The following is a 17,765-nucleotide window of genomic DNA, read 5'->3' as shown; positions in this document are numbered from 1 at the left end:
ATTACATTTTTATCAAATGTCCATAAAATTTAAATAGAATGCATAAAACACACATTTGCACTACAAAGTAATCACTTATCCGTTCAATACTCTTAACCAATCAGGTGGTATTATTCATCAAAATTCATGGTTTTTTATCGACCAAAGCTCTTCGGTATCATATATTTTGTTTGTTCATGATGATCTTACTTCCAATCATTAATATGCAAGTAGCTAAAGAATGTCAGGCTTCATTCGTGTCTCGTTAAATTATTTACTTGGATAAATTCATTTATCCATACCAATGTTTACAGATAAACACTTATTCGGATAAATGCTTTTATCATTGTTTTTTTATTACTCAAATGAGTATCAAGCATCTGTTTGACATCGATGCTGCTGCTCCAGAAAACGGTAATACATCAGTGTTGCGTCGAAAAAAATAGTATTTCAGAAAATGCTTGTTTATTTGGAATTGTTTTTTATAAAAAGTAGAGCTTCAAGTCACACCTTGGAAATCGAGAATGCATGATTTGGAGCAACACCGAATTTGGCGTTTTTTCATATTGGAGACCGGATCTGCTCCTCACACTTGATGGCTCACAAGCGCCTCACACGCACATCCTATCATGCATTGGGAACATCTTCCATACTTATTGATTATTATTCACGGGACACGCTCCCAATGCATGGTGGATGTGCCTGTAAGGAGCAGATCCCGTCACCTCGGATTGCAGTTTGTTGCTGCCAATAAAAACATGATGTGGCAATGATGTAGATTTCCTATAACATTTTCAAACACCATTTTCTAAAAAAACAGTACCTCCAACTCACACATCAGCATCACCGTTTTCTACAACATCGGTGTCTAACATATACCAAATCGGGAGATTGGTGCGCTCTGTGACTGTGAGGTTCGGGTGAGGTGCGCTCAAAAATCCCCTCAGATCCAACGTGCTTCTGGCTTAGTCCACGTGAAAAATTGAAAATCGCTTGGCATCTCGTGCGTGTAAAACTGTTAATGTTGTTTCATATACAGATCTCCAATCTTGTGAAAGCACATACCTCTCGCTCTATATAAGCTCTCCGCGCGAAGGCACAAGGTCCGACTCCGACAGGCATTCTTCATAGTTGTGGTTTTGAAGAGGAAGAGCAGAAGCAGCGAGAAGGAAGTTAGAGTGAGAGAAGATGATTTACAGAAAATGGAGTCTTCTTACTGGCCCAGTGTCCATCTTGGGTTCCATCGTAGCCACCGTCGTCGTTGCGAACTACCTCTTCGTCGATAACGTAAGTCCCATCGAAACCCTAAAAGCTTAGGCTTTTTAGCCTGTATTTGCTTTGCTATTCGACATGATTTCTCCTCCCTTCCTTTTGTTGCATCAGTTCAATTTTCTGTAGGATCGATTGAATCCACTACTGTGAGATATGGGATATTTAAATTCTTTTTTCTTGCGTTTGTGTTTTACTATTTGTTTTGTTTGAATCATCTTATTTTATCCTTTCCTGTTCTCTCCTCTAAGTTTTATGTCTCTAGTATCTCGTCTTGTTGGAATACCTAAAACCAAATCTTCTTATGGAACCTTTACTACAAACGTTCTGAAACCGCATAAAGGCGTTGAACACGCTAAGAACCTGTTTGATGAAACGTCCAACAGAGACTTGTGGTCACTAAACGCTCTTCTTGCTGCCCAAGTTCGAAATGGCGACGCTCATGCTGCATGGCATCTTTTCCGTAAGATGCACCGGACGCGCCATGATCTGGATTCTTACACCTTTACACCTGTTATTGGCGCGTCCACAGCCCTGGCAGACCTCAAGAGAGGTCGACAAGTCCATGCTTTGGTCATCAAAACCGGTGCTGTTTCCGAAACTGTTACACAAACCGCCGTCATGGACATGTACTCCAAGTGTGGACACTTGAGTGAGTCGGTTCGCCTCTTCAAAGAAACAAGATCGAAGGATGTTGTTACATGGAACACCATGATTTCAGGTTTCCTCTGCCATAATCTTACTAGGGATGCACTCCGTGTCTTTGAAGCAATGAGAAAGAGTGGAGTCCACTTTAGTGATTTCACGTTGTGTTCTGTGCTGAAAGCCTGCGCTTCTCTGAAGGCTCTTAAACAGGGGAGGGAAGCTCATGCGTTAGTAATTGTTAGGGCTTGTGATATGCTAGTCTTGGGTACTGCTCTCATTGATTTCTATTCAAGTTGCGGGTTAATGGATGAAGCCATTAATGTTTTCCGCAATTTGAATTGCAGAAAAGATGATGCAATCTATAACTCGTTGGTTTCTGGTTGTGTCCGAAATAGAAAGTACAAAGAGGCTTTCTCTATTATGAATTACATGAAACCAAATGAGATTGCCCTCACCAGTATTCTTTCTGCCTGCTCAGAGTGCTCAGATTTATGGATTGGGAAGCAGATACACTGTGTGACAATCCGTCTTGGCTTTGAGTGGGACACTCAACTTTTAAATACTTTGTTAGACATGTATGCTAAATGTGGTAAAATATCAATCGCCCGATTCTTGTTTGATCGAATTCCTCAAAAAAATGTGGTTTCTTGGACCAGTATTATAGATGCATATGGCAGTCATGGGTATGGTGCCAAAGCTCTTGAGATGTTTGATAAGATGAGCAAGGAACAGACTGGTGTTTCACCAAATTCAGTGACATTTTTGGCTGTTCTATCGGCTTGTGGGCATTCAGGTCTGGTGGAAAAAGGTCGAGAATGTTTTGTTTCCATGAGATTGGAACATGGAATAATTCCAAGATCAGAGCATTATGCATGCTTTATAGACCTCTTAGGCCGGGCAGGTCAGCTTGAAGAAGCCTGGGGTGTTTTTTATGATATGCAAAAGATGGGCAATGAGCCCATGGGTGCAGTATGGGCAGCCCTACTTAATGCTTGTAGAATTAATTTGGATGTGAAGAGGGGTGAGTTTGTAGCAAGACGCCTACTTGAGTTGGAGCCAGACAAACCTGGGAACTACATACTGCTTTCAAACTTCTATGCTGCCATTGGGAGATGGGATGTTGTGGAGGAGTTGAGGAATTTGTTGCGGGAGAAAAGTCTGAGTAAGGAAGCAGGGAGTAGCTGGATAACCATTGAATGCTAGGTTGGAAATGTTGACCTATTGGTTCAAGAAAAATGATATTGATGAGCTTTAAGAAGTGGCCGTGCCTTTAAGATTCTATGCTATTGGCAATGTTATAGAGACAATGATAGGTGTTCAGTTGAAGCATCTACTTCATGACTTTGGTGGTTTTCTTGAACACGAATGATTCCAATTACAGTGGTTTCTGAGATCAGAATCACTGAGAAACCTACTCTATAATGTGTGATTTCTGGAACCACTTTGAAATCGTTGACTCAATTATTAAAAAAGAATATTCCCTCCATTTTGGCATCAGTTTTTGATGTTTTTTGAAATTAGTTAACTGATTTTCCTCTTTGGGTGTAATGATTACTCTTTTACTGCCCTTTTGCTGGTATTGTGTGGGGCAACTTGCTTGACAAAACAATAATCAATCCATGTTGAAGAACGCAATGGTGATTTTCTGAGTCCTGGAAACTAATGAAGTCGGAAATTAAAAACATTCTCTGTTGCCCAGCTTCACAGTAATTATCCACAGAAATTGGTTTGCAATGGTAAACCTTTTATGTTAGCAGCATGTTTAGTACATTTTCTATTACATAGTGAGCTATAGTATGCATTTGCACCATATCAACTATTACTGATAACATACTTTAGGGTGTCATAAATGGAAGACTTTGTTTTTGTTCCCCTTATGTGGTTAGATTTTGAAGGGCCTTGGCATCCCTTGCTTCAATTAAGTCTTTATTCTGGTTTACACCCGTTTTGGTTCCTCCACAAATTTGAAAGTATTGCCAGGCTTGGAATGTAGAACCTACAAGTGAACTGTTCATATTGCATGTTGAGGTATCAAGTGTAATTTTGGTCATCACTTTACTGTGCTCTAGGCAAAGTGAAGAATACTGATTTCCAGTATTTTAACTGTTCTCTAGGCAAGTTCAGGCTTCTTCAATGATGGGAGGACCAAACCAATTTCAATAAAGTCCTCATGGCTGTTATTAAATCTTGTTTAATCTCTCCTCCCCCAAAAAATAAAAAACAAAACAAAAAAGGGAAAATGAAAAGAAAAGCATTCAATTTATCTAATTATATTTTTTAAGTTGCTAAGTTCAATCACATTGACACTCCTCTCTGTCCCTTTGAACCTCCTTTTGTGAATCCTCTCTTCTGGAGCTAAGAATGAAATGTTTCGCCGCGCTGCAGTGCAGCAAATTGGCATTAGCAATTAGAGAGGGATGCTATAGCGAGGGGATGACAGCATTGTGGCTTCTTCTCTCTTATTGAAAGCTACCATCCAACGGATATTGGAACTGCCTCTACATCTTAAAATTAAGCTCATCTTCGATGGTTGCAGCATAGGTTACTGTATTAATTCAGGAATTCATCATGTGAAGTCCTTTTGATTTACACTGGACCACTTGGACTTGGTAACTCCAGCCAAGATGGAAGTTACTCAGTTTTACAAGGGCTGAAATTGGCTGACTGGATTATATAGAGCATAAAGTAGAAGGGAACTCTAGGCTTGTAATGGATGGTTAAGCGATGTTAAGGGATGAAAAGTTAGTTTCTTTGATCTACACCCATACTATAAGAGAAGCAAGATCCTTCATATCCAGATTGAAAATGTCGTTCAAATGGATTCCTAGGAGTGTGAACACTTCTGATTTTTTTTTTTTTTTTTTTTTTGCAAGGGAGGGCCGGAGGGGCATAAACAATCTGGCAATAATTACATAGTCATGTCACTAAGATTTGGATTGAAAAAAATTGGTCAAGTCAAATAGTTTTCTTTTTGCAATATACATATACTATTACTAGGAATAGGATAATTGATCTTTATTGGGGATAACCTAGGAATTGTAGTAAAGTGTGCTGTTTCTGGTTTGTATGTACATTGGATATGTTTCCTCATTTATTTAGCTGACAAAATACTTGGGAACAGTTATGGATTGAAAAAGACTGGCGTAATGAACTTGAAAAGATCGGTATTTAGAAGGTTAGTTAGAATTTACTGAGTTCTTTTAGATTCTTCACTTAAAGCTTAAAGAAGCTTCATTTGTAGAAAAGTCCTGTTGGATAATGATTGTAAGACATTGTAGTCCTAAGTTAATTTGATGATTGAACTTTTGTTAATACCCCATCTCCTTTAAAACTTGTAGGATCCATTCGTTAAGCCAGAGCAAAGGAAGCAAGAGACATCATCATCCACAAAGTAGACAAATGGGAGGACAATTTATGCCTTAAACCCTTAGTGGCTTTAATCTTCTGTATGTGTGCAGGCAGGCGTGGCTGTGCAAACTTTTTTTTTTTTTTCAATAGGAGTTCCAATTTCCAAATATATGATTAAATAAAGTCGAAGTTTATGGACCAAAGCTTTTGCTGAGGCCTCCATCATGGATTGTGCTCAAAATCCTGATTAAAGCCTTCTTTATAACGGGAATGGAAAATGCCGGCTTTTATTCTTCTTTCCCCTTTCTTGTTGAGATATTAGGTTTGCGGTTTGCCATTAGGCGGATTGCTTGGCATTTGGCAATGCTCCTCCAATTTCGTTTTTGTTTCTTTTCCACAGGTTTAGCCGTAACCATAACTAGATCTAGATGCTATGACTTTTCACATGAAATCTATCCGTGAAAGAATATTGCTATTTAGTTATCTAGCAATGAAACAAGGAGAAAAGGTAATTTTGACATTTTTTTTCTGTATATTTGGAAGGACGTTAATGTAAATCCAAACTAACAAATCCCTTCCCCTATTCCTAAAAATCTAGCTGGATAATAATTTATAAAACAAAACAATTTTTAATATAGGAATTGTCTCATTTAAGATTTAGCTCTTTGATCTTTTTAAACATTAAAAAAGAAATAATTGTATTGATGTGTTGATGAATGGTTCAATCATATAACTCGTTAAGATAAAAGGTATAAACAAATTTAAAAAGGGTTTTATCGTTATAGATTATCTTTTAAAGCTATACATGATCAGAATAAGCTTAAAACAGTATATATTACACTTACGAGGCAAGTAAATCGGTTGAATTTGACCGAGTCAACATTTCTAAGAATTGGGCAAAGCCCCTTTGGCTGCTGGTTCCTGGTTATAGCGGTCCAACTGTCCTGCTGGTCCAAGTTTGACAACCCTAGTTGAGAATTTCTAACCCAAGTGTTGGTCATTCTAAATCCAAAATACAGATCCAGAAAAGCTATGACAAATGTTTAAAATTTTGATACGATAAGCCCGATGCAGTGTATCGATCGTATCTTTGACAAACATATACGAGAATGGAAATCGGACGTCTTGTCTTTTTTATGTGTATTAGAACCATACCAGATCGTATTGGAGTGTATCAAAGGCGTATTGGGGCGTATTGGGGGTGTATTGAGGTGTATCAGTAGCGTATCAACAAAAAAGATACGGCCAAAAACTAAAAATAAATAAATAAAGGGGAAAGCAAGCTTCTTTTCCTTCAAATAAGTCTTCTTTCACCCCCAAATGACTCTAAAACTCCAAACCTCCTTCCTAGAGTGCTAGATTTGCAAAAAAAATTATAAGAAACAAGTGTGAATCGTTAATTTTTTTTTTTGAAAATTTTTTAAATTTTGAAAAAGTATGGCAAAAATAGGTAAATTTGTTCAATTTTTTATAATATCTTGTGATTTTTTTCTTGAATGTTTAAATTGATGTTGATCTACATTTCTTACATTCAAAATCATAATTTTTTTGTGTTGTTAATAAATTTCTAGAAATTTCATGAAGATGTTTGGAGAAAATATAAATTAATAAAAAAATTGAAAATGTAATTTCTCTCTACCTATAAAGACTAAATATGTTTTAGATCTATGGATTTATTTATCATATCCATAGAGCAATTGAAATTTCTTCTTTAGTATTTTTTTTATTTTTTATATTTTTGAAATTAAAAAAATAAATAATAAATAATTATATTTTATCATTTGATCACAACAATTGAATATATTATAATTCTATGGATGTTCTTTCATATCCACAGTCCAATTGAAATTTCTTATTTAATAATTTTTTTTTATTTTTATATTTTTAGAATTAAAAATTAATTAATTAATTATATATTTTTTTTATCATTTGATCACAACAATTGAACATATTATAATTATATGGATGATCTATCATATCCACAAAGCAATTGAAATTTCTTATTCAATAACTACTTTTTGAATATATTATATAATGTTTATTTATTTTTTATACTTTTTGAAAACAAATAATAAATAATTATTTATTATATTTTCACTTAGAATTTGTGCCAATGCATGTTTTATGGTTGGATAGGAGAATTGAGTTTTTCCCATCCCATAAAACATTAAAATATATTAATTTAATGTATATACACCTCATTGAGGATATTAGTGTTATTAATGTTTTTTTTATGATTTATTAAAGTATTTATAGTGTTTCCAAGCATATCTATGTTATTTTAATTTTTCTCCAATACACATGTGTATCCAAGGTGTATCCCGATACATCTCTTAAAATTGCCTTTCCGATACACTTGGTGTTTTCCGATACTTTGAACCTTGGTTATGACGACCCATCAACTACCCAAATTTAGGCATAAGCCTCATTCATTCATGATTTAAATAAAGTGACTAACGCATCAAAGCACATGAGTTGGGTTGGGCCCTTTGGCTGGTCCACAGTTGGTTCGATTTTTAATACATGGATCTTGAGTTCTTGACAAACGAAGAATAGCGTACCTGGAATTTAACACACCACATATTCGAATCTTGACGATGGACCCATAGCTCACTAACGATGGCTTATTCGTCTACCCTAAAGGCCTAAACCAACGCTTATGATCCGAGCCTCGGAATTGAGACATGGATGGGCGGCTAGGCTGGCAAGCGGTGCGACGCAGGACTGAGCGACGATTGATGGCAACTAGAATTCAACAATTTTCTAAAGAAAATTATTTATGAGAAAATTCTCAATAAGTATTTGTACATTTAGCTCAGTGTCATTTTGGTTTCTGAACTTTAAAATGCAACAATTCAATATCCTAACTTTTAACATGCGCCAATTCATTACCTGCCATTAACCGGTCGTCAGTCATGTGTATCATGTTAAGATTTAAATTTTTGAAAATGTCAAAATTATCCTTCAAAACATTGTTCATTAGCTTCTTCCTCATGAATTAAGATTGAACCACAACAATGGTGAACAATCCCAATCCTGTGCAGGTTTGGGGTTGCATTTGAAACTTTCCAACAATTTAGTCATCTCTCTGTGCAACCAATGACAACCATCTCAACATTGTCCAACATACAGATAAACATTTGCACCAGAGTATAAAAAGAGTGGCAATGGTGATTCTTCCATTCCACAAGCATAAGAGGCTCAATGGTGCAATGGAGACAACACGAACGGACTTTAGGTGGGTCAACTAAAGGGTCCTTGATCAAGCTCCATGCTCTGCCATTCATTTGGTCCTTTCTATAGCAATGATTCAAGAAGAAAATTAAACGATACCAAAAGGGCATTTGTGTCTTTTCACATGCCACTTAACGGTTGGTTAACGATAGGTATTGGATTGGCATGTTTTGAAAGTTCAGATGACTAAAGTGGCACTATGCCCAAAGTATAGGACACTAATCACGAATTTTCCTATTATTTATTTAATAGGAAAAATTATAGTCAAAGTCGGCTCAACATTTAAAATGACACTGCAATTTGGTTCAAAAACCAACAAAACTTTGGCAGCCAGTTGTACATTTCAAATTATAAAACCCTTGCCACATCACCAAAAGCTTATGTGGTTGTTGCCAACATGGGACTCTTAATCCATGTTGGACACAACATGAATTTGTCCAACATAGATTATTTGAAAATAAAATAAAAAAAAGTTTTCACTTTCTCTCCCACTCTCTCTATCTTTCAATCACCCTCCCACTCTCTCACTCTTACAATTGTCTCTCCTTGCTCAATGACTATGTGATTTGAGAAAAGGGTTTTACATTCTCTCAGTCAATTTCTCTCGTTCTCTCCCTCTCTATCAATCTATTGTTCTCCCTCAATCTCTCTCATTCCTTTCCTCATTTAATATCTCCTCCCTCATTTTCTCTCTCGAATGATCTCTCCTTATCCCGCATTCTCTCTCTCAATTGATTTCTCCTTATCCTGCATTCTCTCTCTCAATTGCTCTCTCCTTATCCTGCATTCTCTCTCTCAATCAATCTCTCCTTCTCCCTCAGTCTCTACCATTCTTTCTCAATTTCTTTCCCACTTCCTCTCTTGTTCTTGTTTTTTCTTACACACTTATACGGTATTAACCAGACCGTATTAAAGAACATAAAACCAACTTGGTATGGTTTTAACTCCCTTAGCCCAATTTAATAAAAATTCCCAAGAAATTCTTGGTTATGAAATTTGCACTAACTTGATAGGAATTTATAACTTGATTGTACAAGTTGTTGGTCCCTTGACTAACTTGTAACTTATACGGTTTGATAAATACCATATAAGTTTCTATGAAAAATAAAAAAAATGAGGGAGCAAGAGAAAGACTGAGGGAGAATAAAAGATCTACACATAGAGAGAGAGAGAGAGCGAATTTGATTTGGCTCTTGACCAAAGCTAAGAGAGTGGGAGAGACAGAGGGAATGGGAGATTGAGAGATGACTATGAGAGTAAGAGAGTGGGAGGGAGATCAAAAGACAAAGGAAATAGGAGATTGAGAGGTAGAGGGAGCAAGAGATACAAAAAGAGCGGGAGATAGAGAGATAGAGGGAGTGGGAGAGACAGAGGGAGCATGAGGCTGAGAGACAAAGAAAATGGGAGATAGATGTTTTGATTTTGGTATAAATTTTTTACTATATCCAATATGGATTAAGAATGCCATGTTGGCAATAGTCACAATTGGATGGCAGGGGTTTTTATTTTTTTAATCCATATCATTTTTTGAAACAACCAATAAAAGAAGAGAGTTTCGAACCCTATTTCCCACTCTTGCGTATTGGGTGTGGAATGTCTTTAATTTTTAACTTTATCTCCTACGTTTTTGCTTTGATAAAGAGATGAGGATACACACACATCTCATCCACCTTGGAGTTTTCTATTTTCACGCCACTATCAACCCACCTTTTTATATGTTCATCATCTTCCCACCACGTTTCATTAGTTGAAGCTTTGTTAACTCCCACTTCTTGAATTTCATTAGAAAGGAATGTATGTTGATGAGGGCAGATTTGGCCCTCCAGTGAAATTGTGACACGTGGCACCTCGTGACAACTAGGCAAGCACCCAGGCAACAACTTAGCAAGTTGGTGTCCCCCCCGGGCACCGGTCTGGCTGGCCTGGCGTGACCTGCACGCGGCCCACGGGCGGCCTACACGCGACCTGGCGCGACCTGCGCGCGGCCTGCGCAACCTGGCCCGGACACAAGCGCCGACCTGGCAACCTGGCCCAGACACAAGCGCCGACCTGGCAATCTGGCCCGGACACAGGCGCCGACCTGACAACCTGACCCGGACACAGGCGCCGACCTGACAACCTGACCCGGACACAGGCGCCGGCCTGGCAACCTGGCCCGGACACCGACCCGCCGACTGACACAGGCGCCGACCTGGCAACCTAGCCCGGACATCGACCCGCCGACAGACAGGTGCCGGCCTGGCAACCTGGCCCGGACACCGACCTGCCGACTGACATAGGCGTCGACCTAACAACCTGGCCCAGGCGCCAACTTGGCCGCCTGGCACAAGCGCCAGCCTGACAACCTCGAGGAGTTCATCACCGTACCCCAATTCTGACGGGATATGACGTCTTACCATTTGAAGGCTTTTCACCCACCTAACCCGCGAGGGCACCACTATATAAGGACTCCGACCCCCAAAGCCAGAGGAGAGAAAAAAGTATGGTAACCCCCGCTCTCTAGCTCTCTCATTTCTCTCCAAGCCCTCTGTAATCAGAATGCTAACTTAGGCATCGAGTCCCCGCCGGGAAAATACCCCCGGGTCCTCTGATTCAATTCCCGCAGGTCCCTCAACTCCCGCCGTCTACAAAGGAGAGAAAATCACTTCACGCGGAGGGTAGTCGGGTTGCGCTGCACCAGGGAGCTCCACCATCCTCTGAGTTGCAGATCGCCTAGGAGCAAATCAAGTGACGAGTTCGCCATCAGGCAGTTCGTCACCAGGCAGTTCGCCACTAGGGAGCACTACCAGGCAGTTCGCCATCAGGCAGTTCACCACCAGGCAGTTCGCCACCAGGTAGCTCCCCACCAGGCAGTTCGCCACCAAGCAGTTCGCCACCAGGGAGCACTACCAGGCAGTTCGCCCCCAGACAGTTCGCCACCAGGTAGCTCGCCACCAGGCAGTTCGCCACCAGGGAGCACTACCAGGCAGTTCGCCATCAGGCAGTTCACCACCAGGGAGCACTACCGGGCAGTTCGCCACCAGGCAGTTCGCCCCCAGGCAGTTCGCCCCCAGGCAGTTCGCCACCAGGGAGCACTACCAGGCAGTTCGCCACCAGGGAGCACTGCCGGGCAGTTCGCCATCAGGCAGTTCGCCACCGGGCAGTTCGCCACCAGGGAGCATCACCAGGCAGTTCGTCACCAAGTAGTTCTCCCCCAGGGAGTTCGCCACCAAGTAGCTCATCACCAAGGCACGTCACCACCAGGTCAAACACGAGGTACTTAGCCAAAAAATGGTACGTGACCAAAAACGGTTACATCATATGTGTAAAACAGAGATTTAGAAAGGAACGTATGTTGGTAGGATACTGCTACTTTCCTTCTCACAATAATCCCCTCCTTCCATTTGTATCACAATCATTCTCACAACGATTGTCTCCTTCCATTCGTATCAAAATCTTCCCGGTAATGTTCTGTTTTCGCCATTGTTTAAGAGACGATAACTATAGTAATTTTGCTTTGTTGTTGGCATCATTCACAATGTTCCTCTGCTTCAGTTCGCACCAAAGTCTTGCCAGTGATATCGCTCTGGTTTTGTCACGGTAACCACTGCCTATTTTTTCTGTTTTTGGCACCGTTCAAGCAATGATTCTCCAGCTACATCTAGGAAGGCTCTTTCAAGGTTCGAGAGACCATTATCTCAACTAGATCCAGCAACCATTATCATCTGTATTTGCTCTGTTTTCCATTCTCTGATATCTATGGTCTGCTTTTGTCACAGTTCAAGCATCGACTTCTGTGATCGTTTGAAAGAGAGATTTCACTTTTGATATCATTCAAAAGAGGTCTACTCTTTGGGAAGAGTAATAAAAATGATAAGGTTAAAATCCAACCAAATTCAATACCATGCATAAGCTTTATTAGCACATACAAAGGGAAAATTGGGATACCTGATCGGGAACAATGATGGGGGTGCATAGTAAAGTCCCTACATCAACCCGATCCCAAATGTAAAATATTTGTATTTCAAAATTAGTTTTTTACAATACTTGATAAATAATTGAGATACCCGATTGATAAGAATGAGGAGTGAAGTCCCTAACCCGACCTAACATTGGGGTTAGGGACGGGGAGAGTATGGTTCCTGTGCAAACTCGCTTTGTTGCCAATTCTGAATTCCACCATGTCAAGATATTAAATAAATCAAAAAATTAGATATGTAATAATAGGAAAAAATTATTAAAAATCAAAATAAATGCATCTAATGAAAATTAATAAAAGATAAAATTCTTTTAAATTCAATTGAGAATAACACAAATTAACAATAATTTATCTAACGTAATAAAAATTAGGGCAAATTGTTGAAACCTCCCTTGAAGTTTAGTAATTTCAATCACCTCCCTTGAACTTTTTAATACAGTTGCAAATAGACCCCCTTTGATAGAATCTTCTTTAAAAAAAGGCATGAAAATGTTTAAAATACCCATGCATTACTTTAAGCTTGGCTTATACAGGAAAAAATACAAACTTTATGAACAACAAAAACAAAGAGAATTTAAAGCTTGACCTTTGAGTGATTGATGTAAAGGGCAAATTTGGAAAATAAATCAATTTTAGAAAAGAGATTGGAAGGACTTGGGATAGTGATTCATATGAAGAAAAATTTTGAAAAATAAACATTTTTATTAAAAGTAAGTACATGGGTATTTTGGACATTTTCATGCCTTCTTTTAGAAGATTTTTCCAGAGAGAGTCTATTTACAACTATGTCAGAAAGTTCAAGGGAAGTGACTGCAATTACCAAACTTTATGGGAGGTTTCAGCATAGTCAGGAACTTTAGATGAGGTTTCAGCAATTTACCCTAAAAATTAATACAATTTTATCTAACAATACATAACAAAAAAAATTTAAAAAAAAAACAATGATTGGTTTAGATTTACTTTCGCTTTGCTCAATTAAAAATATCATAAAGGTAGGGGTGATCATGGGTCGGGCCGGGCTTTGCACTTATGATAAGGGCTATAGCTTAGGCTTGGGCCTAACCCGGCCTGGGGTTCCAAGCCCGAAAGATAAGCCCTAGCCCAGGTCTATACGGGCCCGGCCCAGCCTGGGTTGGGCTAGATTTTGTGCCAAATCTTTCATATATAAAACATTACATATATATAATATTTTATATTAAATGACACAACATGCATATAAACTTATTTTATACATTATATAATATAAACTATTACATATAATATAAATTATACATGTCATGTTATAATATTTATATATAAAATATATAATCTAATGTAAAATAACATGTATACATATGCATACATTATACACAAAATGTGTAAGTTTAAATATATGCGGGTCGGGTCAGGCTTGAAGTTTTAAGCCCAAGCCCAGCTCTAAAATTTGCGGGCCTGAACAAAAAACCTAGGCCCAAGCTCAGAAATTTTTGGGTTGGGTCGGGCCGGGCTGAAATGATCACCCCTACATAAAGGTCCTTTAACATAGATTTTAGTTTAATAAGCCCGTGCATCTCACGGGCCCCACTAGTATATATATTAAAACACAACAATCTAGAAAATTTCTCTTTTTTTTCTGATTTTTTATTTTTTTATTCCATGCCATTTTTTAAACAACCAATGAGATGTTCTCCTTCCCCATAAAAAAATTACCTAAAATCTTTCTCTCTCTCCCCCCCCCCCCCCACACACACACACATGTTCCCAATAACCTAAATAATATCATCTCCTAAATTTTCTCCTAAACTACTTCCCCCCCATTATCCCCCACTTTCTCCTAAATTATCTCTAATTCCTATTTATCCTCTCCCCCACATTTTCTCTATAACTATATAAAAAAAGTTTGAGTTAAAAAGTTTAAAAATTATTTAAATATTCTAACAAAATTATATAATAACCTTAAAAAATTATTAAAAACACAAAAAAATAATTATAATCGATTTAATAATATTCATATTATTAATAATTTTATAATTTTACAAAATTCATCATGAAATTATGTACTAAAAACATAAATTACGGTTTTCCAGATTATTCAATTTAAATGTTATTCAAATAATAAAAATTTAACACAAAAATATTATTTAAATATTTCAAGAACTAAATATCTTAAATAATATATTATTAGAAATAGATAAATGATTATATAACAAAATATTTAATATTATGTAATAACTTTAAAAGAAATAAAATTCCAATAATGAAAAATTTTAAATATTTTATATATTATTTCAATATTTAAATAACAAAATGTTTTAACTAACGAAATATTTAACATAACTAGATTTTAAATAGTTAAAATATTGAAATAAAAAATTTTCTTAGAACTAGAAAAATAATTATAACATAATATTCAAATTAATAATAATTTAAATAATGAGATTATTCTATAGCGAGATTATTAAATTCAGATTAATATTTTCAAATTTATATTATGTTACATAACATATTTATAGCATAATATTCAAATAATTATAACATAATATTCAAATTAATAATAATTTAAATAATGAGATTATTAAATTCAAATGTATACTATGTTATAACATATTATTCAAATTAATATTATGTTTTAATTAACTAGAAAAATAATTCTTATTAATGAGATTATTTTACGATAATAGTATAAATTATAACTAGCGGAGGGGCCCCTGCGGAATTGCACCATATTGCTATTTGCTACATTAAAAAAGACAATGCTTTTTTAATAAGAATTATAATTATAAGTACCCAAGTCTTAAAACTCATAAAAGAAATCATTGTTGCTCATTTTTTAAATATTGCTTCAGCAAAGCATCTCATATAAAAGAATACGATCATACAATGATAGTTCTAAGTTTTACTTCATAGCTGTCATTTGTTTCCCATCGAGAACTCCCGGTTGACCTAGATAGTACGACCATTTGGCCTGAGAATCATCTAGGCAATCGGCTCCGTTTTACCCCCAAACCCAGTTCCTGGCCAAAAATCGTTAAATTAGTCAACGACCCCATTGACCCGGGCGGTCAACCCGTTCAACGGTTTTTGGCCATTTTTTATTTTTTGTTATTAGAAGTTAGAATGGGCCATCCGTTCAAAGAAGACGATTGAACCGTCAACCTGGAAACCGGTGCTAGAATGGTTCCGTTTTCGGACCATTTTTTCTAGATGTCAATAATTAGATGAAATTACTTTGTAGTCATAGTCATGGGAAGGGTGGACATTGCAAGGGATTCCAAAACCTTGAAAGATAAATTCCAAAGTGACCTTAAACACAAAAAAAAATGGTGGTAAATCCACCAAACTGGAAAACCAAGGAAAAAAAATCAGAAAATCGAGTCCAAAGTTCCACTTTGGGACCTGTTAAACATACATTCAATCAAAGAAAGACCAAAACACACAAAAGGGAAGAAGAAGACCCTAGACCGTTTTGGAAATAAAATGGTGGTAAACCTTAAACTGTTTTTGGAGGATCTTGAAGAAGAAGACCAAACACATAAAAAAACAAAGCAAAAGCAGAAAATGAAAAAGAAAGGAACATACCGCACACGCTCGAATAAAGCCAACAATAGAAGACACCTTTCAATATTGAAAATCCAAAAGCACAAATAACCATGGTTTTCGAACCACCGTTGACCCGGATGGATGAACATTTTGGCCCAGGAACCGTCCAAGCAACCAGTTCCATTTTACCCCAATCCCGGTCCCTAGCAAAAAACCATTGAATCGATCAATGACCCATTGACTCAGGCGGTCGAACTGTTGACCCATTGACCCATTCAATGGTTTTAACTGTATTTTTATTTTTTTAATTGGGAACCATCCAGGCAACCGATTTTATTTTATCCCAATCCCAATCCCTAGCTAAAAACCGTTGAATCGATTAATGACCCATTGACCTGGGCGGTCAAACCGTCGACTCGTTCAATGGTTTTTGGCCATTTTTTAAATTTTGTTGTTAGAACGGGCCATCCGTTTAAATCGAATGGTCGAACCATCAACCCGAAAACCAATGGGTAGAACGGTTCCATTTTCAGGTCGTATGAGTCACACACTCGAATAACATAACACGTATGATACTGCTTAATGGACTTCACACACTCAATTTTTTGCCTATAATTTTTGTTGTCAGAATGGGCCATCCATTCGAACAGAACAATCGAACTGCCATTTTTTTTATTTTTTTATTGGAAACCATCCAAGCAACCGGTGCCATTTTACCACAATCCCGATCCCTGGCCAAAAACTGTTGAATCGGTCAACGACCCATTGACCCAAGTGGTCGAACCGTCAACCTGTTTAATTGTTTTTAGTCTTTTTCTATTTATTTTTTATTTTTTGTTAGAATGGGTCATCCTTTCGTACTGGACGGTCGAATCGTCGACCCAAAGACCGGTGGCCAAGATGGTTCTGTTTTCAAGTCATATGAGTCACGCTCTAGAATGACATAACATGTATGATACTGCTTAATGGACCTCACAAGCGTATAATACTGCTTAACGGGCCATCCCTTTGAACTGGACGGTCGAATCGTTGACCCAAAAACCAGTGGTCAGAACGGTTCCATAATTTTTATTATCAAAACGGGCCATTCGTTCAAATTGAATGACCGAACCGTCAACTCGAAACCGGTTGCATATATATATATATATATATATATATATATATATATATATATATACCCCTAATCAGTCAGGTGCGCCGCCTCCATGTACGGGCTTCCTGGGCGTTAGGTATGGTTGTTCAGTCAGGTGACTTGGAACCGAAGTGGTGTGCGAGGTGGTCTTGAGTTCGGATAGAAGTATGGCCCGAACTTCCCCTATGTCACAGGTGACTCCTTCGTTGCGCCATCAAGCACGTACAGTGAGCCATCAGAGTGCCAACCGCGTGCCTTCATGGTGTCAACATGTGTGTCATGGGTGGGCTTTGCTTGTATTTTGTAAGGGGGACCGCCAATGGCGTTATTGTAATTACTTAGTATGTTTTTTCATCATTTTGTTGTTTCCTATTGTCACTCCCCCAAAAGCTTAACTTACTCTTTGAGGGGAGGTAGGTAGTCGAGTGAGCTCATAAGCGTGTAAAGGTTAAGCACGAGATCCCCTCGACACTGTACTGTGTGCTTGTGCTTACCACTGATTAATGCAATACAAATAGCCTTTTGCTAATTCGTGTGGCATCTTGTTGCCTTTGTGTGTGTGTTTGCTTTGTTTCGTAGGCTTACTCACCCATTTCGAGTGCCGCACGGGGTCCCAACGATTACCCCCGTGACAGTTGGTATCAAAGCAGGAGCTCCTACAAACACTCTGGACCTTGTCTT

At 37.9% G+C, this 17,765-nt stretch overlaps 1 protein-coding gene and 1 long non-coding RNA gene across 2 annotated transcripts; both read left to right on the top strand.

Annotated features, from left to right (window-relative positions):
* The first annotated feature begins 702 nt into the window (after positions 1-702).
* On the top strand, positions 703-5,539 carry LOC148804159 (uncharacterized). Its single transcript, XR_016080641.1, has 2 exons — positions 703-1,266; positions 5,232-5,539. It is a non-coding gene; the product is annotated as an uncharacterized LOC148804159 (long non-coding RNA).
* On the top strand, positions 1,273-3,576 carry LOC109114634 (Tetratricopeptide repeat (TPR)-like superfamily protein). The gene has a single exon (XM_019197595.2). The coding sequence runs from the start codon at positions 1,504-1,506 to the stop codon at positions 3,094-3,096; it is 1,593 nt and encodes a 530-aa protein (XP_019053140.1). The 5' UTR covers positions 1,273-1,503; the 3' UTR covers positions 3,097-3,576.
* Positions 5,540-17,765: the final 12,226 nt, after the last annotated feature.

This window comes from Nelumbo nucifera, chromosome 1 (genome assembly GCF_055504915.1).
Source record: "Nelumbo nucifera cultivar China Antique chromosome 1, China Antique-T2T, whole genome shotgun sequence".
Taxonomy (NCBI): Eukaryota; Viridiplantae; Streptophyta; class Magnoliopsida; order Proteales; family Nelumbonaceae; genus Nelumbo; species Nelumbo nucifera.
This window is presented reverse-complemented; position numbering and strand designations above follow the sequence as displayed.